Source organism: Ochotona princeps, chromosome 7 (genome assembly GCF_030435755.1).
Source record: "Ochotona princeps isolate mOchPri1 chromosome 7, mOchPri1.hap1, whole genome shotgun sequence".
NCBI lineage: Eukaryota > Metazoa > Chordata > Mammalia > Lagomorpha > Ochotonidae > Ochotona > Ochotona princeps.
Genome location: NC_080838.1, coordinates 72,456,922 through 72,483,784, shown reverse-complemented (window position 1 = coordinate 72,483,784; position 26,863 = coordinate 72,456,922). Strand labels below are relative to the sequence as shown.

The 26,863-nt window shown below is 37.1% G+C and overlaps 1 protein-coding gene across 1 annotated transcript in view; it reads right to left on the bottom strand.

Annotated features, from left to right (window-relative positions):
* LOC101530870 (transmembrane serine protease 11F) overlaps window positions 1–25,012 on the bottom strand; it is a 57,033-nt gene extending 32,021 nt beyond the window's left edge. Inside the window, exons 1-2 of the mRNA XM_058667259.1 lie at window positions 24,953–25,012; window positions 3,488–3,639 (exon numbers count right to left, since the gene is read on the bottom strand). Of these exons, the coding sequence (XP_058523242.1) occupies window positions 3,488–3,639; window positions 24,953–24,963 (163 nt within the window). The 5' untranslated portion in view covers window positions 24,964–25,012. The remainder of the gene's footprint in view (window positions 1–3,487; window positions 3,640–24,952) is intronic.
* Between the last annotated feature and the right edge of the window lie 1,851 nt (window positions 25,013–26,863).

Genomic DNA, 26,863 nt, shown 5'->3' with positions numbered 1-26,863 from the left:
GAAGTAGAGATGCATACTGCATTGTATCTTCACATCTGGATGTGATACAGATGTGTCACATTATATTACACAGCTCCTATACATCCTGTTAAATGAAACACCATAAAACAAATCAACAGAAAGAAAAATAGAAAATTAACAGCATGAAATTAAATAACATGCCACTGAATGATCAATGTGTCACTGAAAAAATGAAAAAAAAAACTTGAAGTAAATGAAACTACTCTATGACCTATGAGTTAGTGAAGGAGTTAATAAGAAAAAATTTTCAAAGAAATAAAAAATAAAAACAGAATATGAAATGTAGCAAAACAATATTAAAAACACTATTAATCATACATTTTGCATGAAGGTTGCCATTTATCAGAGAGAACATACATTTGTCCTCTTGGGATTGACTTATTTCACTGAGCATAATGATCTCTAGTTGGGACCAATTGGTTGCAATGGTAGAATTTCATTCCTTTCTTGGCTAAGTAGAATTTCATGGAGTAGATGTATTACTGTTTCTTTAGTCACTCCTCTTTTGACAGGCTTCTGTTGTTTCCATGTCTTTGCTATTGTAGATCGTGCTGCTGTAAACAGAGGGTTCAAATTCTTTTCTCATATGCAAATCACATTTCCTTTGGGTATATTCCCAGAAGTGGGTCATATGGCAGACCAATTTTCTCTTCTTTCAGCACTTTTTCCATACTGACTTCCACAGTCATTGTACTAGCCTACACTCCCACCAGCATTGAAGGAAGGCAATTTTCTTCCTATATTTATACCAGCAGGTATTGCTAGTAGAGTTCTGAATGTAGATAAATCTCACTAGAGTTAAGTGGAACCTCACTGTGGTTTTAATTTGTGTATCCCTGACAGCTAGGGAGTCTGAGTGCTTTTTTTCACGTGTCTATTAACCATTTGAATTTGTTATTTTGAAAAATGTGTGTTCATTTCCTTTGCTCATTTCTTCACAGGGTTGTTAGTTTTGCAGTTGTTGAGTTTCTGGAGTTCTTTGTAAATTCTGGGTATTAGTCCCCTATCTGTTTTGTAGTGTGCAGATTTTCTCCCATTCTGTTGGTTGCTTCTTCAGTTTTTTGGTCATTTCCTTTGCTGTGCAGAAGCTTCTTAGTTTGATGTAATTCCATTTTTTTATTTTGGCTCTGACTACCTTGCTTTTGGTGACTTTTCTAAGAAGCCTTTCCCAATCCTGTATGTTGGAGAGTGCTTCCTATGTTTTCCTGTAATAATTTGAAGGTTTCTGGGTGCAGATTTAGGTCCTTGATCCATTTAGAACTGATTTTTGTATAAGGTGACAGGTAGGGGTCTTGCCTCTTGCTTTTGTAGGCTGCTATCCAATTGCCCCAACAGCATTTATTGAAGAGACCGAACTTTTTTCCTAGATTATTTTCAATTCTCTTTTCAAAGGTTAGTTGTCTGTACATGTGTGGGATCCCTTCTGAAGTTTCTATTCTGTTCCATTTATTTTATTCTTTGTTTCTGTAGCAGTACCAGATTGCTCTGATGACCACTGCCCTGTAGGAAATCTTGAGATCTAGAATCGTGATTCCTCCAGCTTTATTTTATATTTTATATGTTCAGGACAGCTTTGGCTATTTGGGGTCTCTTGTGCTTCCAAGTGAACTTTTCTATTTTTTTTTCTATTTCTGAGAAGAATGTTGTTGGGATTTTGATTGTGATCACATTGAATCTGTATATTACTTTTGGTAATATGGATGTTTTGATGATGTTGATCCTGCCAATCCAAGAACATGGTAGGTTTCTCCATCTTTTAATGCTTTCTATTTCTTTTATCAATATGTTATAATTGTCATCATATATGTCTTCCACATCTTTGGCCAGGTTAATTCCAAGGTATTTAGAGATTCCTGTTTGCTTTTTTAAAGGTGACTGCACTTATAATTTCTTTCTCATCCATGGAGTTATTTGTGTATTCTGCTGCCGTCAATTTATGGTCATTGATTTTGTACCCTGCTACCATGGCAAATTCTCCTATGAGATCCAATATATTCTTTATTGAATCTTTCTGTTCTCCTATGTAGAGAATCATGTAATCCGCAAACAAGGATAGTTTTAAGTCTTCAGTTCCTATTTGAATTCCTTCAACTTTTTTCTTGCCTAATAGCTCTATCAAGGATTTCCAACATTGTACGGAGTAGCAGTGGTGACAGTGTACATCCTTGTCTATTTCCAGTTCTTACTGGAAAATCTTCCAGTCTTTCCCACTTTAATATGATACTGGCATTGGATTTCTCATATTTCGCTCTGATTGTGTTATAGAATGTTCCCTCTATGCCTATCTTGCTTAAAGCTTTTAGCATGACGTGGCATTGGGTTTTATCAAATGCCTTCTCCTCATCTATTGAGACCATCATGTGGTTTTCATTTTTCAGCCTGTTGATCTGGTGAATCACATATCCTGATTTGTGAATGTTGAAGCATCCTTACATGCCAGGAACAAATCCCATCTGGCCCAGGTAAATGATTTGTCTGGTATACTGTTAGATTCTGTTGGTTGAACTTTGTGGAGGATCGTTGCATCTGTGTTCATCAGGAATATCAGTCTGTAGTTCTCTTTTTCTGTTATGTCTCTATCTGGCTTTTATATTAAGGCAATATTGGCTTTATAGAAGGAGTTTGGAAGAATTGCCTTCCTATCTATTGTTTGGAATAATTTGTGGGGAATTGGGGTAAGCTCTTCTTGAAACGTTTGGTAGAATTTTGCAATGAAGGCTTCTGGTCCAAGGCTTTTCTTGTTGAAAGGTATTTAATTACATATTCAATCTGAGTCCTTGTTTATGGCTTTATTTAGATTATTAATTGCCTCGTGATTCATTTTTGGTAGACTGTATGTGTTCAAAAATCTATCCATTTATTCTAGGTCTTCTGATTTGTTAGCATATAGTTCCTAGTAATTCTGTGTATGTTCAAGGCATTTGCTGTTACATTTCCTTTTTTGTCTCTGGTCCTATTGATTCATGTCTTCCCCCTCCTTTTTTGATTAGTTGGGTGGATGGGAACCCATTTTGTTGATTTTCTCAAAGAATCAGCTTTTTGATTCATTGAACTTATGTGTAATTCATTTGGTCTCTATTGGATTTATTTTCCCTCTTATTTTGATTATTTATTTTTGTGTGTATGAATTTATTATGGTGATCTCTTCTTGCTGAATGGATCCTTTGATCATTATGTGGTAAATTAAGCTTACACATGCTGTTATTTGTCTTAATTATAAAGGAAATGTTATCTTTCTTATATGTTTCTTTTAAATGTGCCTATCAATGCAATGTATATTACAAGTTTCAATGGGTACGTAATATGCAGCACAAATATCAATGTGGGAACAAACTGTAATTTAAGGTCAATGAAAGATTAGTAATTAAAAGGTTAATATGCAAATACCATTTTTTATACAGCACAGAATCTCAAGGCACTAAGTCATAGAGCACTTAGGCAATACAGTTGTGACCTGGATACTTACCCTCAACAACAAAATGAGTAACAATACCAATTGTAATGGCTATGATTGCCACAATCGCCAAGGAGAAAAGAGCTAGCCTCACAGGGTCCCAAAATTGCTGCCTTCGTTGGTATTCAACTCGTGGGTATTCAGCTTCTGAAATTTCAACTGGTCTGTGATAACAGAAAGAAAAACAATAGTAAGGTGGTAGAAATTAATACTAGCTCTGGCTTACTGTCCTCTTACTATGTTCCTTTATGAACAGTTTGCGTTGCTAACAGTAGGATAGCTAACTCTTGAAAAGAACATGAACCTTTCAGGTGTATACCCTCCCTTGTTACCGCAGTCACAGAATAAATTTCAGTTAAGGTCTATTGATGCTCAGGCCTCAGTGAGGACCTCTTCTCTCTACAGTTTTTCTGCCATGATGCCAATTTGAAAATTTAGTGAAATATGAAGATTTGTTTTAAAAATACAATTTATAAACAGTAATGCCTTTACATCACGTAGTAAGGGAATTTTAGCAATACTATTTCAGAATATTGTCATTAGTCCTACTTTATTTATTTGTTAGAAAAGCAGATAAACAGAGAGAAGGAGACACAGAGAGGAAGATCTTCCATCCACTGATTTACTCCCCACGTGGCCACAACAGCATGAGCTTAGGTTATCTGAAGCCATGAGCCAAGAGCTTCTTCCAGAAGTCTGCCACATGGGTACAGGCTCACGAGGGTTTGGGATGTCCTCAACTGCTTTCCCAGAACACAGGCAGGGAGCTGGATGGGAAGCAGAGCAGCCTGGATTAGAACGAGCGCCCATAACGGATCTCAGAGGATACAAAGCGAGAGCTTTAGCTACTCGGCTACCACAGCAGGCCCTCAGTTTTACTTTATTAAAAAATTTTTTTCAATGTTTATTTTTTAAAAAATGATCTTTTGCAGCCCTGAATATTTTTTTTATGTATTTTACTTGCCTCCCCAAGGAAAACAAAATTGGTAAATTTTGCTTGATAAAATTATAGTACTGAAAAGTAACTTTCATTGACTTTTAGCTTTTCTATTGGTGCCCTGCCTCCACTATCCAATCAAATGACCCTTCTCTAACTTGAAGGTGATCATTTCCTTGCTTTATTTTCTAAATCCCACAATAAGATTCAACACTGCATTATCTCAAATGAGTTTTTGGCAAAATGTTTCTTTCAATTTTATTTGGTAAAATATTTATTGAATCTTCCATGAAATAAAACAGTACATGCTACATAAAATGTTCCAAAACTGTTCTGCAGGATTTTGCCAAGAATGCAACACAATCAGGGCCTGGTGTAGTAGCCTAGTGATTGAAGTTCCCGCCTTGTACAAGCCAGGATCCCATAAGGACAGCAGTTCTAATCCTGGCAGCTCTGCTTCCCATGCAGCTCCCTGCTTGTGGCCTGGGAAAGCAGGGGAGGACAGCCCAAGATGCTGGGACCCTGCACCCGCATGGGAGACCTGGAAGAGCTCCTGGCTCCTGGCTTTGGATTGGCGCAGCTCCAGCCACTGAGGTCTCTAGGGGAGTGAATCATCAGAATGAAGGTCTTGCTCTCTGTCCTCCTCTCTGTAAATCTGCCTTTCCAATAAAAATAAGTAAAGCTTTTTTTTTTAAAAAAAAGAATGCAACACAATTAAGCTCTAGAAGAATGTAGATGCATTAGGTGGAACAAAAAAGACAAGAACAAGGAACTGTCACAGGAAAAATAACTGCAAAGAGCTAAGAATGTGAAGCAGTTAGACAGCAGTTAGAATTGGGAATGAATAAATAAATAAAACATTGTGTTTTCTCTTAAAAATTTGTGGTGGGGCCTGGCGCAATAGCGTAGTGGCTAAAGTTCCCACCTTGAACATGCCGGGATCCCATATGGGCACCAGTTCTAATCCCAGCAGCCCCACTTCCCATTCAGCTCCCTGCTTGTGGCCTTGGAAAGCAGTCCAGGACGGCCCAAAGCCTCGGGACCCTGCACCCACGTGGGAGACCCAGAACAGCTCCTGGCTCCTGGCTTTCGACTGGCTCAGCTCCGGCTGTTGCACTCACTTGGGGAGTGAATCATCAGAATGAAGATCTTCCTCTCTGTCTCTCCTCTCTCTCTCTCTCTCTCTCTCTTTCTCTCCAGATATATATATATATATATATATATATATATATATATATATATATATATATCTGACTTTGAAATAAAAATAAATAAATTATTTTAAAAAATTGTGGTGCATTGAGTGTATTCAAGACTGCAAGCCCATCATTAGCTCTGCTGTGCTGGAAGTACTAGAGGCAGAATGGGTGCTCCAAGGCTGATAACCCAACCAAACAGCTAGAAAGCTACCCTGCAGGGAGCCAAACAGTTGAAACCAGGGGCAGAAAATAATGACATATTCGGATGAATGTGTGTTTCAAGGCAGATTGAGTAGAGGTTATACAGAAGGTCCACAGACAGAGAAGGCTCTAGCTGAAGAGAAAACAGATTTGGCTCCAGCCCTTTCGCTTTATCGAGTGAATGATTGCCATAAATCAAGAAAGGTGTTAGTGACTCGCTTGTTTGGTTGTCAAGGTGAATGACTGCTTCTGGGCCAAATGAGAAAGAATAAAATAGAAAGAATATTTCCAAAATGGACATCACTATTGCTAATGTAGAGCAACTCACTGTACTTATACTTGGGTCTAAGTCACATGAAGAGTATCTGTTTCAATACCTTTCTCTTGCATGTTCTGTGTTAGTTGCATGACCTATCACGTTATAATAATTCTATTAAAGATAATGATTCTATTAAAGAGTCATAGAACTAAATCACCTAATTGGCTCAGCTCCAGCCATTGCAGCCAGTTGGGAAGTGAACCAACTGACAGAAGAGCTTTCTGTCTCTCCTTCTCTCAATAAAAATAAATAATTAAAAAAAATTAGAAATGTCCCTTCCTTCCCATTCATAATTATTTTGTCTGTTTCCAAAAGCTATGACAATGAGAATTTGTATTTACTTTGTAGACATTGTAGTATACTGTTACTTATATTTGAAGAATTGTTGGCAAGAACAGTAAGCAGTTACCGGCTAAATGATGAAAATCATAAAGTTAAGCAGCTGTGAAATGCTTGTGGTAAGCAAAACAAATTTTAAGGATGTTCGAGATGACAAATTGTAAAGTAGACTATGATATATTTTGGTCTAGAATTGTGAACTAGAAAATGATTCATGTATTGAATTTTGTTACATGAAATTAACCACAATAAAGCATAGCTCCGGCCATTGCAGTCACTTGGGGAGTGAATCATCAGACAGAAGATCTTCCTCTCTGTCTCTTTTTCTCTCTGTATATCTGACTTTCCAATAAAAATAGATAAAAATCATTTTAATTTTTTTTAAAAAACTGCAACTACAACAATACATGGTCCCTGATATTATGATGCTGGTAATGTAGAAGAGAGACTGAGAAAACTAGCAAAAATATGCTTATGAGATTGGTAAGATCTATCAAGAAGAGTAAGATGTATGTGGTCGAAAATAGGAAGGTATAAATTCGGTGAAGGAGGGGAATATTTGAACAGAATAAATGGACTATAAGCAGTAACATTTCATTTGATGCATGAAGAATGAGAAGAAATCCATTGTGGATGTTTGTAAGTCTGTTCTGGCAAATGGAAAGTATGGGAAGTTGCCTACATTGAAAAAACACTTGACACACTGGCAGAACAGACCATTAAAAAAATTGTCATGCTCATGTAAAGAGCAGAAAGTTGGATTCAAGACTACATTTGATAGACTATTTCACTATAAAACACAGGGGACAATAGAAGGGAGACAATATAAAGGTCCTTTTTACTACTGTTTTGCCACATCTCATGGGATCTGATAGTTTTGTTTTCAATTTCATTTCGTCAAAAAAGTTTTTTTTTTTAATTTTCCCCTACTGATTGCTTCAGTGACACATAGGTCGCACAAAAGCATCGTTTTCCTCAAGAATGTTTTCGATTTTCTTTTTCATTTCTACAGCAGCATGTTGGTCATAAGGTAGCATGTTGTTTAACTTCAAGTTGTAATTTTTTCATTACAGTTCCTGTTGTTGATTTTGGTTTACAGCCTTTCATTTAAGGGGAAGTGTAATAACTGTGTAATGGAGACTGTCATAACCAGTTGTGAAGATATAATGTAGTATACATCTCTACTTCCAAACCAAAGATGAGTTCCCAAAGAAACTGTTAAAAATGTCTTGACAATAGAATCCTGGACTCTCTGGCATTGTTCATACCTACAATGTAAGGTTACACTTAAATAGCAGAATGATGGACATGTGACTATGAAGAACTATACTACCATAATAATTTGGGGAAATCAGTGGGAGGGAGGAGATTTGGCGAGGGGATAGGGGAAATCACAGAGTTTATGGACCACATTGTAAAATAGTAATAAAAAAGCATTATTTTAAAAAGAATTTAAAAATCTCATGCAGTAAATCATAAAGGGATGGACATTGTAGTGGAGAGCATTAAACAAATTTGATACAAGAGTTTATGGCATAAACAGTTCAATTTCCTCCAGTTGTGGACAGTGGGATTCAGTCTGAGCAGCTCATCTTGCAGTGAGGTCACTGGCAATCCTGGGAAGCAGAAGCCAGAAACTCAGTAATGGACAGCAGTGACAGACATCATCAACAGAGCTGAATAGAGGTGTCTTACACTCAACTCCTCTACAGAAAAAGCAAAACTACTACTAGACAGCTGTTTTTCTAGGGCAATGCCTGAGAGAAAATGCTGGATTTCAGCAGGGTGGTGGTTGGAATCCTGAGTTGACAGAGAAGGGAAGGAAGCAGCCTGCAGCTGTCATCCAAAAGAAAACGTAAACAAGAGAGCCTAAGCAGTCCCCATCACCACTACTGACCGCTCCATATTGACAATATGAGAGTTCCACAGTTCTCACAGGAACCGAGCCCAGGTTACAGAGTTGGCTGGAGTCATTACATTCCTGTGGAGAAGGAACTTGTGTGTACCTATGTCCCCTCCCTAGAACTCAAGCTGTGATGTTACAGTACCATCTGGGGATGGTCCTTCTAAAGTGCAGTCTACAGGCCAGCTGCACTGCTTACTTCCATTCCTAGGGTTCCGCCCTAATTCCACCATGTGTGGAATTGGGTATAATTGGTATTGTGACATTGAAGCAACAATACCAATCAGACCCAAAGACATATTCATTATGCCTCTCTGGGTCACTCTACCTTTCAAACAAGTAATAGAACAAAAAGACAAACTTCAATTCTCAACATAGACTCTCATTGAAATCAGCCATGCAGTTTATCCATAAAATCCCAAATATTCTGAGAATGTAATAACATCAAGGCTGCCCTTTTTACATTATTAACTGAAGATAATATGTGATTGTGAATATTTTAAATTAGACAATATATAGAAATATGAAGTAAAAAGTAGTAAATACAGACCAGAAGGCAAATGCCTAATGATTTTTCATCAAAACTAACACAAAATTGCCCTAAGCAAGGAAATATATGATAATCAAGTAGATTTTGAAAGTGAGACAACTTGTTAAGTAAAGTGGCACAACCTTCTTAAATGAATACTTAAGTAGAATCAAATTCAGATTTAAACCTGGAGTACAGGCATGGAGAAGGTACATAGCGCTCTACGTGTATGTCAGACCAGTCAGGACTTCCCTGAAACACATTAGCCAATGTTGACTGCTGAGCTTCACACTGATGTATAACTCCTTTCTATAACCCTTAAAATTCTCCATGATGGAACCCTCAGCACTCTGATTTCTCACACAAACCCTGATAAGTGTTCTTATTCTCAAAGCTTTACTTGCCACACACATCTTCATTATTCTAGTATTATAAAAGCAGTTACAAAAAGAAAGAGGAGTGACAGAGAGAAATCAACCATCCATTGGTTCATTCCTCAATTAACTACAGTGGTTAGTGCTGGTATGAGTCAACACCAGAAACCCAGAGCAGCATTCAGGTATCCCCCATTGCTGGTGGGGGGATAACGCACTGGGGCTATCTCCCACTATTTTCCAAGACAGGTTAGCAGGGAAACAGATTGGAAACGTAACATACAGGATTTGAACTGGTACTCTGATAAGAGATGTTAGTGTTGCAGGTGGCATCTTAAGCCATGCCACAATGAAACTGGTCCATTGGAAACTATGTCAACATAGGGAACAGCTGGGCAGGCGCAGGCTGTAAGTGGGAATGAGTACTCAGTGGTGGTCACACACAGGAACTGCTCCTTTTCTCTCTGTTCCCTGGCTTCAGCAGCAATAGAAAGGAGGTAATCTAGACAATTCAACCTTTAATAAAGGGATTTACTTCTTCTGTAGGCATATTTGCAAATACATTTGTCAGCATCGTTTGATTTTCTCAGGACTTATACAGAACCACAGAATTTAGGTTAAATATAATTTATGATTAATCTATTAAAATCCCGATGTTAAACCCCCCTTCATTATAGCATCATCACAATGTTGTGCAGACCCTTCTTTCTTAAAATATTTCCTTCCTAAGTTTCTGAGGAAATCCTTCTTATCTTTGACTAGTCCGAGTTGTATATCCTCAGCAACACACAGAATAGCTTCAATTTTTTCATCACTCGCGATTCATTCCACAGGTTTTCACCAATTGCTCTCACTGTTGTGTGACCAGCACTATTCTAGGCACTCGATATTCACTGATGAAGAAGCCAAAGTCCATTTTACCACAAAAATGAAAGCCAACTGTTTAAGTGTGGAGTCCCTTCTATCACTATCCAAACAAGGATAGTTTGGGAAAAGTCAGGAACATGTTGAGAAGGCATATTCTAAATATCTTTTATAGACTGGGAAATATTAATAGTAATTACATAAAAGGCTGTGGAAAACGTGGCTCGATTTAAACATTTTTTTCAGGCAGGTAAGTTGACAGAAGAATCTGCCATCCTCTTGCTCACTCGCGTGCAATGACAGGAGCAGGAGGTGAGCCGAGCCTCCCTTGTAGGCAGCAGAGATTTCACGCGAGATATCAACTGCCGCATCCCAGGGTTTACTGGAACTGGAGAATTACTGGGACTCAAACAAGGAACTCTGATGTGGGATAAAGTATCCCAACCAGTATCCCAGCTGCCAGGCCCAATCTGCACCTCATCATCAGGAACTTTACAAGTCTCCTTTTTCTCACTCACAAATTAAGGTTTTGGCTTTTTAATAAAACAAACCAATGAACCAAGTTGTGTCTCAAAGTCAGAAACAGAAGACCTAGAGTTTATGTTTCACATATTTATATGTGAGTCTAACTCAGTAACACCAAGAAGAGTTGGCAGAGTTTAAGTATAAATGAAAAATTACTTTGTGGGACTATGTAAGTAGTCTTTACTAATGTGTGACCAAAATTACTCAAATATTTATTGTAACCCTTACATGATTTTATTGTGGGGACCATTTCTACATTGTTCTTTGGTGTCAGTAAGATATTATAAGAAAATGCTATTTAATTCATTTGAACCCAGTGAAGTGAAGGCATCAGATAATTGATCATGATGAGGATTTAAATCTATCAAGACGAGGATTTACATATCTGACTAGGCTTGTTACTAGAGAAATGTAATTAACCAAGCATGAGTTAAATGCAATAAACTCTTTGTGTGCCACATGAATATTTATGTGCAAATCAGGTGTTCTCCCAGCAGCAGCCCTGAGGGAAAATTCTTTTTATGTGTTACACATCTTAGCATAGCTCTGTGCAACCCAAAGCATAGACACGAGGTACTCTGCTTGGACAGAATCCTCTCCACTTCTTTGCCAAAATGCTTTTATTTCTGGTACTGTCTATGACTAAGACATTTCTCTAATGACATGAGTTAACTGAGGTAAATGATCCTCCTTCACACACACACCCCTAATAAAAAGAAACAGCAATAGAAGATCAACCCAACATTGATTTAGAACATCCCACGCAGCCTGTGAAGCTGAGGACTATCCATAGACTCAGAGCCTTTCCCCTCAGTGCTTGGTAATACATATAGGGCAGAGTGGAATTAAATCCCAAAGAATGGATTATCTTTCATTTTAATCGGTTCTTTATTAGTTAAAGGCATAAAGTTTGTCCCCAAGAAAGTTGAGTTCAGTGAATATAGCCTAGTGGGTAGAAGCATAGATTCTGATATTTAAAAAGGCAAAATAATAATAACAACAATAATAAAAGTAGTCTTAGATTCATAAGGAACCACGGAAGATCCTGAAAGGCAAGCAATTCTGGAAGCATCACACTACCCAATTTCATGATAGAATTGGTACATGAATCAAACCAACATGATGTTGACTTCAAACTGACTCATACACCACTGTAAAAGAATAGCGAGATCACGAATAAATGCATGCCAGCTGATCTTTGGTAAGGGTGCCCCGAATACACATGCACAGATGACAGCCTGTTCATTAAATGTTATTAAAAAGTTGGACATCCACATATGTACTTCTCTCTGTGTCTCATAAATAAATAAATAAATAAATAAATAAATAAATGTAAAGGAAGACTGGGGAAAAGATCTGCAAGGATATTTCACCAAAGAACACATTCCAATGGCCAACAGGTACAGGATAAGCATTCAGTGTTCTTCAAAATGCACATCAAAACAATGACACAGTATTTCACACCTGTTGTAGCAGTTGTTATCAGGAAACAAGATAAGAATTGTTGAGGAGATAATGAAGAAAGGAGAATCACTATATACAGCTGATTCAGATGGGTTCTGTTACAGCCACTACGGAAAAGTTACTATTTAGTCTGGCAATTGTCACTTCTGAAAATATACCCAAAGAAACTAGAGATTCTAAGGGCTAGTTACACTCCATGTTCAAACTCACAGAACCACAGAGTAGAATAATGATTACCAGGGTTAGGGACGGTGGGAAAATCGAACTCAAATACAGCAGGGTCTCAGTTACTCAAGATGAATAATTTCTGTGGATTTACTGTGTACTGTAAGACATACAGTTAACAAAAGTGTATTATTTACTTTGAAATTTGCCAAGAGGCTAGTATGTTAACTACTGTTACTACAAAAAATGTACCTAACATAGTTTTCAAGTAGAAAAAATAAAAAGTGAAAGGAAACACTTGGAAAGATGATGGTTCAACTTATCATCCCAACTGTGGTAATCTCAAAGGTGTACATTTATATGCAAACCCTATACATTAAATATTTACAGCTTGCTGTGTCCTAATTACAGTCAACCCAGTGGTTTAAAAATGAAATAAAAAATAAACCATTTGATGACAGGAAATGCAATAGATCAAAGCAAAATTTGTGGGCCCAGGGCGGTAACCTAGTGGTTAAGTCCTTGCTTTTCATGCACCAGGATTCCAAGTGGGCGCCAGTTCTAATCCCAGCTACTCCACTTCCCATCCAGCTCCCTGCTTGTGGCCTGGGAAAGCAGTTTAGGATGGCCCAAAGTCTTGGGACCCTGCACCCATATGGGAGATGAGGGGAAGCACCTGGCTTGTGGCTTCAGATCGGCTCAGTAATGGCTGTTGCAGTCACTTGGGAGTGAACCTATGGACAGAAGATCTTTCTGTTTGTCTCTCCATTTCTCTGTAGATCTGACTTTACAGGAAAAATGAATAAATCTTTAAAAAATTATGTGTGCTTTTAAGTATTAAAGCTTTCCATGCAACTAGAGTAATTTTACAATTTTAATCTCTGGAGTTCATACTAGGAAAAATATTTATACCATTACCAGGCTATTTCTGCCAGAGTTCCTTTGGCAACATCTTGTCAGGTTGGATGGGCTCCAATAAAACAATTAAGATACAGTACTAAATAGCCAAATTGCCGGTAAGGCAAGTCATATAAAAAAAAAAAAAAGGAGAGCTGGTGTTCATTTCAAATATGTTGGTGGGTCCAGGTTTATGTGGTATGTTCAACCAGGACCTTTTTTTTTTTTTTTAAACAACAGTGTCACTAAGTGAATTAGGCTCAGTCATGCTAAAGTCATTCCATTTCCTTAGGCCAATTAATAACAAGTAGGGAGAGAAAAATCAATGCACTTCACTTAAATCTTTTTTCCTTTAAAGGAACGATGCCACTTTTTAAAAAAGAGATGGGCGTTTGTGATTAGGAACTTTCATTTCCCAATTATCTTGAGTGTCAAAGGAGAATTTACTACCAAGGACACAGACATAGTGCCCAAAGACTGTTCATAGGAAACAGAAACTTTCTGTCCATATAGCAATTTCCAACCAGATCTTCACTTTTAGGCTTGATAAAGAATTTTGAGATTTATATGTTAATTTAAAAATAGTTTTTGGGAGTAGGACATTAGTGGTTAAAAGGAACAGGTCCCATAATGGAATGCCTGGGTTTTATTCCTGGTTTCATCTCTTGACCCCAGGTTCCTTCTATTGTAGACTCTGAGGAGCAACTGTGACGGATTAATTGAGTCCTTGCCGCCCACATGCGAGACCTGTGTTGATCTCCTGGCTCTCAGTTTTCAGATCAGCTGTTGTGGTCATTTGAGGAGTCAGCCAGGAGATATGAGTTCTCTCTACATGCTTGCCTATTCTCTCCCACTGTTTTTTTGTAATGCTACCTCAGATTTTTGTTTAAAAACTGAAAATTTTCATATTTGTGGATGGAATGATTAATCAGAGATATTCATGAGAGTTTATGATCTAGGAGAGAAATGCAGATGTCAAAACTGTCATAGAAGCACGTAGTTATAAGTTGAAAATGGCAAGAGAAATAATTGCCTAGAAAAGGAAAATTTTCTGTGATCAGGAATCAGAAGGACACTTGAACCAAGAACTGAAGGGTTGTGTAAGTAAGTGAAATTAAAAGGAGTTGCACACGCAGATGAGGCAGCCTGTATGGATTGAGTAGAAGCTTGTTGGATAGTGAGGTAAAACCCGTGCAGATAGAACTAGTGAGTGAGGAAGGGAGCAGCTAAAAGAAATATGCACAATAGTCTATTCTACCACTCCCCAAATGCCCTGTGAGTGCACGAATCAGCTTTAACAATATGGCTGATGTTATAGCACATAGAGTTCACTACATATAATACTATCAACATAGGATTTCATAACATTTATAAGTGTTTAAAATAATTAGCGAATTTAAGATTTTAGAAAAACCCAGTAATGACAGGGATGTTCTGGGGTCAAAGGTTACACAAATTATAGAAGTTCTACCTAGCATGATTTGAATATCCTAATACCCTGAGGTGTTATTAGTATGCTTCTGCTCTGATGTGGATTGAATATTTTACTACACAGTGAAGTCTTGGATTGCATGCTTATTTATTTTAGCTTGTATCTACAAACTTTAGTGCTTAAACAAAACTGTAGTCTCCAGCAGACCAGAAATGTATCTTCTACTTGTACATTTTTATAAGGCTCTTGCAAAACAATCATTTAGAAATCTTGTTAACTTGGAAAATTACAGCTATGAATATGAGTCACATGAAGAACCTGCTAGCAGGTCACACAGACAAGAGGGACACAAATCAATGTTTGATCCACATCATCTAGAAGCTCCAGCATAGATTCCTAGAATCCAATTGATATTCTTGGTTTGTAGTTTTGTTTTGTCTCCTAAGACTCTTGTATAAATAATCATACATGTCACCTAACAAAGGACGGAGGAACTAGAACACTCATCCATTTGGCTTGAACCTTCTGATTAAGTAACAGGACACCAATTTGATGTCTGTGCCAAAAAAGACTCCAGGAATCCTGTTTTCAAATACTGACATTTAAAAAATGGAGAAGGAAAGCACTACATTATAGGAAAGCCCCTGGGAAGCCTCTCCTCTTCTGCTACACTCAGATCACTGAATCCACGCAACTCATGTCAGCTTCAGAAAAATTATGTTGCCTATGCTAAATATATCTCAATGATTCTAATAGCAGTGTGACTATTTCTATTAATATAGTTTATCTTCAGCTAATAACCCACAAAATGATTCTTAAGAAGTCCATTTCTATAAACTGCTTGTGAATTTGGAAGAATATTTCAGGACAAAAAACTAAATCTCAGTGCGCTATATCCTATATTTGTGTTAAACTCTTCAGGAATTGTGTTAGCACATTTTCAAAGATAAATTAGTTGTAAACACCCACACTTATTCTTGGGGTTTCTATTTTATTCAGTTGGTTGATGTAATCTTTTGAACAACTGTATCACTCATGAATGATTGTATCAATTGGTAATCAATGCTGACTTGGGTCTCATGCAGTGGGCCTTGCAATAGGATACTGTGATGCCATAGATTTCTTTTTGTTGTTCAAGATTGCTTTGGCTGTTTGCATTCTTTTGGTTTTCCATATAACATTTATGATGTTTTTCTAAAACCTTGAATTTAAATGATGACTTAAAATAATTTATAAATTAGTAAATATTCTTTTATGGAAATATTTTAAAATATTTGTTGATGTTGAATATTTTTGACACGTTGAAAAACATTTCAGTGGTTTGTCTCCTGATATTCAAAGACTATACAGTTAAATGAGTTATGATTAGTTGCAATAGACTTGAATATAATTTGGACTTGTAATAAATACTAGTTTAGTTTTAGAAAACATATATATATATATACATATATCCATGTACATGTATGTATAAAGTATCACAAATGCCAAACAGAATGCATAATTAGTTTATAGTTTCTGGAAAAAAAAAAAGCAATAAATACCCAACAATTCCAACTTAGGTTCCCATATAACTTTTCGTACAAATATTTCTATTTCAATGTTATTTTGTAATCCATTTCAGAGGGAGGAGTTCTGATTAAGATATAAATGTCCTAGATAAAGGAGATCAACAATGTTCTCATTTACAATTCATAAAATTTGCATGCCAAATAACACAATTAACATGTCCCAGAAATGTTCTGTCACATTTTTGAAGAGCTTTGTGTGAGACATAATTAGTGGGTAAGAGCACAACAGACAAGGAAGTTTCAAAGACTCTCACGCTTGGAATTTTCCTCTTAGATATTCAGCTGTCTTATCGTTGACAACTAAAAATCATGCAGCCCATATATTTCATAAGATATATATTTTTCAAATAAGTATTTTGTAACTTTCTGATGGTCTGAAAGTAGCTCACTGATACATAATCAACTAGTATAGCAATACCACCAAATTTTTGCAAGTTTAAAAAAGTTATGCTGTGCAGTTACAGAATATTAAACAGAATAATTGGGTTCTAACATCTGAGCTTTCTAAGAAAATTTGTAGCTGTGTGGGCAACTTAGGAAGTGTAGCCATTCAGTTTTGTATGGTACTCAGTGTTCCATTACCACATTTCATATTCTGGTATATTCTATTTGCATAAGTAGGTGGAAAAAAATGTACTTCTATATTTACTTTAAAACTCATCAGTCAACCTAGTACATCATTACACAAGGTCACACACACACAAAAAAAACCTCTGAAAAAGATTTCCAGCCAGGAAAAAAGCTTGCTTCATACCTTATAGGCATGATAGCAACCAGATTACACTAAGTATATTGTGTGATTTGGACTCTAGCTTTCATGCAGCTTGTTTTAGAGAGTTAAAATGATGCCGGATTAGTCAACATTAGCATATAAATAAAATAAATTAAGTTATATTCAGTAGATTTCATTGTCAATGATGTTTATACCATTTATTTTAAGACACAAATAATGTGTAACTTAAGCAGAAATTCAGTTACAGGAATCTAGGACAGCTCTTAAAACATGACTGTTGAAAATAAATATATATTATTTAAAATGTACTAAATTACTTTCAGCAAGACATTCACAAATATAGAACAGTTTGTTCTGACTAGTTTAAAGGTGTGGCTATTTTGGTAGTGAGTTCGTGACTCTCTTGATTTTTTTTTCCTTTGAAGCAATGTAGAAGGATGCTTAATTTTGCACTCTGGCTTACCAATATCAGAAACCTGTTTGAGTTGAGCAATAAGATAAGAATATAGTAACAGCTGCCCTTGCTATGTTCCTTGATTATAAGTTACAATTCAATTTTAGTCATCCAAATTCTTTGATAATGGAAGGTCCTAAAACAGTCAAGGAAAACACTACTAAAACAAAACAAAAAAACAGACTCACGGTCCATAGGTCTGTGAATAAATTTAAAAAAAACCTAAGAAGCTGCACATTTATACTGCCACAATCGAGTTACAAATTTAATGTTCATTTTAAAACTAGTGTCAATAAGAGGAAGGTTATGGCTGAACAGATACATGAATCGAAAGGAGAAATGAGTGGTATTGTTAAATTTGAAAAGTAGTCATTACCAAGTAAGTTCTTGCTGCTCTTGTAGGATCAAGGAATAAAGTACACAGAAGGGATCTTAAGCAAGAATTATTGCCCAAAAAGAGTAAAATCATTAAAGGCAAGGAGTCAGTCTGTGTTCTCCTTTAAAGATCCATTTCTTGGGCCTGGTGTGGTAGCCTAGCAGCTAAAGTCCTTGTCTTGCATGTGTTAGGGTCCCATGTGGACACCGGTGTTAATCCCGCCAGGCCTGCTTCCCATCCAGCTCCCTGCCTGTGGCCAGAGAAAGCAGTGGAGGACGGCCCAAAGCCTTGGGACTCTACACACCCGTGTGGGCAACCCAGAAAAGCTCCTGGCTCCTGGCTTTGGATTCGTGCAGCTCTAGTTATTGGGGCCACTTGGAGAATAAATCAATGGACAGAAGATCTTCCTCTCTGTCTCTCCTCCTCTCTGTATATTTGACTTTGCAATAAAAATAAATAAAAATATTCATTTCTTGAGCTAACTCTACTGAAAATCATTCCACTAGCTCTGTGAAAAGGCTGAGAAACCTCTTAACCCTTTCATGTGATCAAAGTTTTTAATTTAAAAATACTGATATGATTTTTAAGCTATGTAAAAGATAAAGTAATTGAGTTTCCCTTTAACCTGGGAGAAATGGTGACCAGTCCCTCAGAAGCATTTATAAAACCATGATCTTAAGAGCAGAATAATTAATGCAAAGATGACTGAAAGACAGAAGGTGAGAGTGGACAGGATGTGTCTTACTGATTTGGTAGACACAACAAAAATGGCATGCTGGCACTATGCTGCTGCGGCTTCCAGGTGAGATCTATGCCACTGCCTGAAATTCAGTCCCCTACAGGTCTCAACAACCTGTTCAGGTTTAGGCATACGACTGACATAATGAGTTCAATGTGAAAATGTGAGCAGAGTAAATGACCTGATTTTTTAACTTGTTTTTGAAAAAGACCTTTATCACAATAAGGGTTTTGACATTTTAACTTTATACCTCCTCTTGTGATTTGACACAGTATTTTCTGACACCTTTTAGATCACATGATTAACTGGCTTTTCTCTCATCTTTTTTTTAGTGGTGTCTAACATACCCTTTTAGTGGTGTCTAACATACCCTTTTTTTAGTGGTGTCTAACATAGCCTGCATTGATTTTTTTTCTATTGTTACCAGTTAAATGCTTGGCGATTTGTTCTGTATTATTCACCTGTTGGAATGTGGTTTCCAAGTTGTTTCACATTTCAGTATCTATGATAGCATATTTAGATCATACATGGAAGTTTTCAAATGTTGTCTTGATACTTAGTTTTTAAGAATCATATTCTAGCAGTTGCCTTAGATATTTCGTATATTGCATTCTAACAAAAAAAGGCTGTAAATTTGAGCAACATGAAAATCTGCTAGTGATTTATGATTTTAAACTACAAAAGGAGAGATTTCACCATATCCTCTTGTATTTTATACTGCATATTTTCTAAAGTTGCAGTTTAAATAAATTCATTATTATTTTGTATGAAACACTGAAGATGTGAGTTGCTGTCTCGGTAAAGTTTTGTGAATTGTTGAATGCCTCCAAGTAGCTTGTTTTAAATTTTTCAGCAAAAACAAGCCATTAGAAATAAAATTTAACACTCTTTGCAAAAAATTTAAAGACAAGTTAGTGCACACTAAATACTGGCAGCTACAAGAAACAAGTTGGACCAAAGTTGTGTTATGTGCTGTTGGGTAGCAAACATAATATAAATCCGAAACAGCAAGTCAAACATCTCTGACTTGTCTTTGAATTGGGTTCTGAACACTGAATTTGAATATGAATGTTCCTGAAGTATTAACAGGTTACTTTACTTCATCATAGACAACGAAGATTTATGATGCTTATGCAACACAAAAGTACAAACATCTGTCTTGGTATTTATCCCTAAGTATACATTTGTCGTCCCTACTAACTAACTCCTAAGTACTCCAAAGACAGAATATTGATAGTATATCAAATACAAGATATCCTTTTAAATGTAGGCCATCTTTTTGGTCAGGATATTAATTTTTATGCAATCTTTCTTTAAAAAAAAAAGTGTATTTGGGAGGCAAAGAGTTAGAAGGAGGGCTCCTATTTACATGTTTACTACCCAAATGCACATAATGAGCCAACTCTCCCATATGTGTGGCCATGTTCCAACCACTTGAGTCACCACCACAGCCTCTCCAAAGTTTCATTAGCAGAAAGCTAGAATCAAAAGCAGAACTAAGGAGCTGGACCTGTGGCATAATGTGTTAAGCCTTTGCCTATAACACTAGCATTCCGTGTAGGCTCTTGTTCCAATCCTGGTTGCTCTACTTCTGTTGTAGATCCCTACTAATATGCCTGAGGAAGCAGTGGACGATGGTCCAAGTACCTGGGACCCTGCCACCCATGTACGAAAACTGGATGACCCTCCTGGTTCCTGGCTGTGGTCTGACTCAGCCCAGACTTTGAGCTCATTTGGAGAGTGAAACAGCAGATGTTCTTCTGTGTGTGTTTCTCTTTCTCTTGCTCTGTGACTCTGCTTTTCAAATACATAAATGAACCAGAAAAAGGAAATACATAAATGAATCAGGAGAGGAGAGGGAAAAGGAAGGAGGGAGGGGGGAAAAGGAGGGGGAGAGAGGCTTAGTATCAGATCAAACATTTTGACATGGAGCAGGAGGATTTTATCTGCCAGGGCAAACACCAACCTCTCTTCCTATAGTTTTCTTGTGTCAATGCCATGATACAATTGAAGAGCAGAATGACGGACTTGTGATTGCTGCTGAAGGTCCGTACTATTGTAATACTATAGGGTAAACAGCTGGCGGGACAGCGGAGCGGAATGGGGAGGAAGGACTGGGGGAGAACCCCTGTGCCTATGGAATCGTATCAAGAAAAAGTTAAAAATTAATAACCCCCACAAAAACATTTACAAAAAGATCTTTCTAATGCTGAAATCTTACAGGAGTTCAGATTCCTCTGAAGCACAATGGGAAACTTTCAGTTCTTAAATTGTCAAGATATATTTCAAATTTGGCTTTCATTTATTGTGCTGCTCTCCCCAGTGCTTTCAATTTATGAATACCATCATTTCTTTATCCTGCGTTTGTTCTCATTTAACTCATAATAAGGTCCAGAAGGTTGAATTTAGCACAAATGAAGATGTTTATAGGGAAATCAATCATTCCGGTATCAATTTCCTTCGTCTGTTTGCAAGTACATTTTAAGCCCTATAACTTTAACAAGGGCCATCGCCTTTCAGTGTAAAATTTGTCCTTTATTTTCCAAGTAGTTCCTATTCACTCAATTACTGCATATTCAGAACTTTTTTGAGTTGGTTGGGTACCACCTGAGCTATCCTTCTTTTATGTGTATCAGATTGTGTGGTCAGGGTGTGACCTATGGATTTGGTTTTTGCCATGAAGTTCTCTATTAGCTGATAACCATTGATCACATATAAGGATTACGAAGCCAAACCTAATTATCTACTCTCTGAAATAATATCGTAATTTTCTAATGTCTTAATATTATCCATATTAGTTAACTGTTAACCCCAAAATAATAGAATTTAAGCATTCAAAAGGACAAGTATCTTTAAAAAATTTTTTTAGTAACCTATAGTAATAAATGCTCTCCACCAGGGAGTACTCATACTTTCAAAATAACAGTTCCACAATATAATGCTTAGTATTTGAAATGTAGTTTAAAAAAAAGAAATTAGTATCAGGTATTATGTCAATTTTATTTCAATATAGCAAAGAATAAAAAGGTAATCCCCATATATGCTAAATAATTAACTAATAAAACAAAAATAGATTCATGCTGTCAATGACAAGACCTCCTACCTTGTTCGGTTCCCTGTAAACTCCACATTTTACATAGATATATGCAATATCTTGACAGATAAGTAAGTTCAGATAAGAGTCTAAAGCTGGGTCTAGAACACATCTAAATACCATGCTGGTCTGTTTACTTCAGCACACTGAAAACAACACATTGATGAGCTATAGCATGTTGGGCTCATTCACTCTGTGAGTACATTTGGCAAAATACATTTATAATGAATTCAATGAACCATCTATCTGACCTTCTATGTTAAATATACTGGTGGTGGCCTAGGATCCTATTAGAAGGGATGCTGAAAATGCTTGGAACCATAAACTGAATCAAAGCTGACAATACTTCAATATAGAAATCCCGAATGCCTATAAGGATACTTTAGTAGTGCAAATGTGGGTGAGTAGAGATGAGGTTGTAAATTAGGAAGAGGAGAACCAGACTAATAAAAAAATCATGCCATAGGGCAGAGAGTTGGCACAGTGGGTAAGATGCTGCTTGGGGTACCCATTTCCTGTATCAGTACACCTGGTTGGAACACTGACTCTTACTTCTGATCCAGTTTCTTACTAATGCACATTCTGGGAGGTAATGGCGATGGCTAAATACGTGAGTCTGTGCCACCATGTGGCAGATCTAGAGAAAGTTATAGCTATGCCTGGAGAAAGGTAAGGCTAAACCTGGAGAAAGGCATCGCTTCCTAGAGAAAGGTAAATAGCTTCCTGGCTTTGATCTTACTTGGCCCTGGTTTTTGATAACCAGGAATTTGAGGAGTGAAACTAGAAAATCCGTATTTTCTTCTCCCTTATCTTTAACTCTGTTTCACTCTCTGACTTTCAAATACAAATGTACAATAATTGAATTTTTAAAAATAGTGCCACCTGACGCACTGGGATCCCATATTGGCGCCAGTAAGCAGTCGAGGACATTCCAAAGCCTTGGGACGCCACAGCCACATGGAAGAACCAGAAGAAGATTGTGACTTCTGGCTTCAGATCGGCTCAGCTCTGGCCGTTGCAGCCGCTTGGCAGTGGCCGCTTGGGAGTGAATCAATGGGTAGAAGATCTTTCTCTCTTTATTTTTTTTTTAAGGTTTATTTATTTTTTTTACTGGAAAGGCAGATATACAGAGAGGAGGAGAGACATAGAGGAAGATCTCCCATCTAATGGTTCACTCCCGAAGCGGCCGCTATGACTGGAGCTATGGCTGGAGCTGAGCCAATCCAAAGCAAGGAGCCTGCAGCTTCTTCTGGGTCTCCCACACAGGTACAGGGTCCCAATGCATTGGGCTGTCCTCGACTGCTTTCTCAGGCCACAAGCAGGGAGCTCAATGGGAAGTGGAGCTGCCGAGATTAGAACCAGCATCCATATGGGATTCTGGGCTTGCAAGGCGAGGACCTTAACCACTATGCTATCATGCCAGGTCCACTTTCTCTCTTTCTTTTCTCCTCTCTATATATCTGACTTTGCAATAAAAATAAATCTTTAAAAAAAATAGTGCCACCACCCAACCAGCACACCTCCCACTGATTTAGGTGAGGGACGAGTGTGTTTTGGGCAGAGCCGGGAAGAGCTTCAATACTCATCAGTGCCAATGGAGGTCGGGGCTCAGAATAGAACCAACCCAGGGATTACAACCACCAGCTGATCGGAGTGATGGACTGTGGCGGGCACTGTGCTTACTAGTAGTGTATTTAGGAGCCTGGACTGGGAACACCTCAAAGTTTCTTTGGGGATTCCCCTGAACAAAATGGAGGAATCAAAACATTAACCAAGAAAAGATAGAAGATGGAGTAGATCAATCAACCACCTCAGCCATATGCTTGCAGCGAAAAACTGGACAAGGGGAAACTCTAAGACGGACTATGTCAATCAGTGGACTCTGCACCAGTCTCATCGTACCTGGATTGTTGCTGATCTAATTGATCGAGGTGACGCTCTGCTGGCTCTGCCCTCAAACCTGAGAGGGCCTCCCTAAGAGGCCGTTGAACTTGACTGGACAAGTGGGATGCTGGACTCTGTATGGTGTGAGCTTTTAATTAGGGAGTCTCGGCGGAACTTGGGCTGTGGTTATGCATCAAGGTGGGAGGACTCACCATGGGGGAGGGGTTTGGGGTGAAGGGGGGAGAATCCCAGTACGTATGAAATTGTGTCATGTAATACACTGTAATTAATGAATAAATGAATAGAAAAAAAAATAGTGCCACCAATGACTAAATAAATATGAAAGAACAAGCTCTTTGTTAATTTTTAAAAACTGAAATTGGTAGCATGTATACATATGAATATGAAATATTAAATTTGAGTTTCTATTGCATATTTTGTATTATTCTGTCTTATTAAACAGTAAGTATGCATACTTACATTTAACAAGTACAGGGAAAAGGCAACAGGGAAAACCTCTGTGCATGAAATGTACTGTATTCCTCAGGCTCTTAGTGTTATTAGAAAGTAAACTAGCACGAATAAGAACACTCATCATTTAAGAGTGCCAGGGCCTACAGGCTTAAAGTATTTAGTTTAACTGAAGACAAAGAGCAAATTGCTGAACAATTGCAATTATCACAAAACCGTGCTTAAGTCTGAAACATCAGTCAGCACAGAACTAGTGAGAAATTAATGTGATTAAAATCCTCATTGAGAAACAAGTTTAAACTAACCAGGAGATTGAAGGAAGTCACTCATCAACATCAGCTATTCATTTTATGAACTTGATCTTAGACAAAAGTCCAAGGAGCAATCTGCTATTGGTTGCTGATGCTACAGAACAGCAGCTTGAACATGACATAAATATAAATATGCACACATCTTTCATCTTAATTAATCAATTATTTATGTTTAATTATGTCAAATATCACATAAAGTCTAGAGTTTATTCGATATTATTTATCTGAGTATTTTCATTTTAACAATTTCATTAGGGTAAAATATACAATAATCTCATCTTTATTCTTTCTGTTACTTTTTAAATTCAAATTAAAAAGAACTCTCCTCTAAATTTAGTCTGGTTAGACAGAATGCACACATAAAGAATGTATGTCATGCTGTAAAACATATGAAATAAAGTACGTTAACTGTGCCAACACTTCATTCTTTGAAACAAACTTTTCAAAATGTTTAAATATAGCTAACCTATTATAGCGTTTAATTTATATTTTTATTTTTTAGAAAGAAGGTCTCATTGACCAATCTATTTCACAGACATCTTATTTTCTAAACAACAAAATAAAACTCAAATATGCTAAAACACGTGTAAAACTTATCTGAAAGCAGTGTGTACCAGCCAGTGCCTGCATGGTCTGTATCAGGAGTGGTAAACCTCGGTCCACACTGACAGCCCTTAATGAGAAAAGCCAAGTACTTACGTGTACATCATGGACCCAAGACTGTAGCAGCTTCTATTCAGTCACCATCTGATCTACATCAGCCAGATTAGCACTGGGAGGATAAAAACAATGACAGTCATTGGCAACAAGAGAGAGAACAAGCCTGACAGGTTAAGTGATTGAAGCCTGATAGAGCTTGATAAGTGCCTGATCAACTCCATGCCACCTGGCTGCACACGGTGAAGTCAGTGTCAATACTCACCTGGGGAAATGCCAAGCCACAGAGTGCTCAGAGCAAGCAACTATCATGACTCAGAAGGCCACGCTTATCCGGTTGGGGAAGTATGATCACCATTGAGGTGTGGTTCCAATTTGTTTTCAAAAACAAACAAACCAACCAAAGGCAAAACCTCCCCTCTTTCTTACTCATTGGAAATGTTCTGTGTCTTCCCTATGAGGGAGTCTCGAGGTATGAAGAAGGAGCCACACCTGCCTGTGGACCCAGTCACCCTCTCTGCTGCCCTGATGGGACAAGCACCAGCAGTTGTCTAGCTTTTCTCCAAGACAGGATGGTAGCACTTGGAGCTTTTCCTAATCCTATCTGTTTTACAGCTGAAAATTACATATTTTAATGAAAAAAAATAATTTCAAAAAGGAACATGATAAATAAATAATTTTTAAGAACTCTATTTTCACTTTTTTATCTTTAGGAATACCTTATTCCATCTTGGAGTGCCAGTTATTTATTATTTGTTAATAGTCCTTTACAATCCAGAGATTTTAGTTTAAATATCTGAACTTTGCGAGAAATTTACAGGATAGATATTACAATGTTAAGAGTTGTTTTGAAAGGCCTCACAATAGGAAATAATAAAGAAAAAAAGCTATGAATATGCGTTTCTGTTATTTATGTAGAGTGCCTTTATCTGAAATACCCTAAATAAAATAAGAAATAATTTTAACATTTTATTATAATATTCCAAAAAGGAATTAATACAAAACATAATCCCAAGACATTTGACAAATGAAAAAAAATGCAGTTTGAATAACCATTAAAAATAGGTCAAAAAGATAGATGACAATACAATTTTAAGTCATGATAAAAGTAAGTAGATTGCAAAAATAAACACTTTTTATTGGTGATAACTGTTTAGTTTTTTAAAAGTAGCCTTCTGCTACAGGAAGAAGTTTGTGGGACACCTTTCACCATACACAAAGATCAAATCTAAATGAATAAAAGATCAAAAACTACACCAAAAAACCATCAAACTTTTGGAAGAAAAAGTTGGAAATATTCTGCAAGATACAGGTGTAGGTACCTACTTCCTAGAAAAATTTTCAAAAGCAAAAGAAGTCAAGACAAAAATAAACAAATGGAACTACATAAGGTAAGAAGATTCTACACAGCAAAGGAAACAATCAACAAAGTAAAAAATCATCCAACAGAGTGGGAGATCTTTGCACACTACACAAGAGACAAGGTGCTAATTTCCAGAATACACAAAGAACTCCAGAACAACCATACCATCAAAGCAAATCAAGAAATGGGCAAGAAAAAAATGCGCAGACACTTTATAAATGAACAAATCCAACGGGCTAACAGGCATATGAAAAAATGCTCAAGCTTCCTGGCAATAAGGGAAATTCAAATAAAAGCAACATTGAGGTTCCACTTAACACCAGTAAGAATGGCCCACATACAGAAAACTATCAACACCTGCTACAAAGTTGTAGGGAAAATGGAACCCTATTGAACTGCTGGTGGGATTGTAGGCTAATGCAACCAATATGGAAGTTAGTAAGGAGAATACTTAGGCAACCAATAATCTACTGACCACATGACACAGCAATACCACTCCTAGGAATATATCCAAAAGACTGGTTACATGAAAAAGCAACAATGTGGGACTATATCAAACTAAGAAGCTTCTGCACAGCAAAAGAAACAAT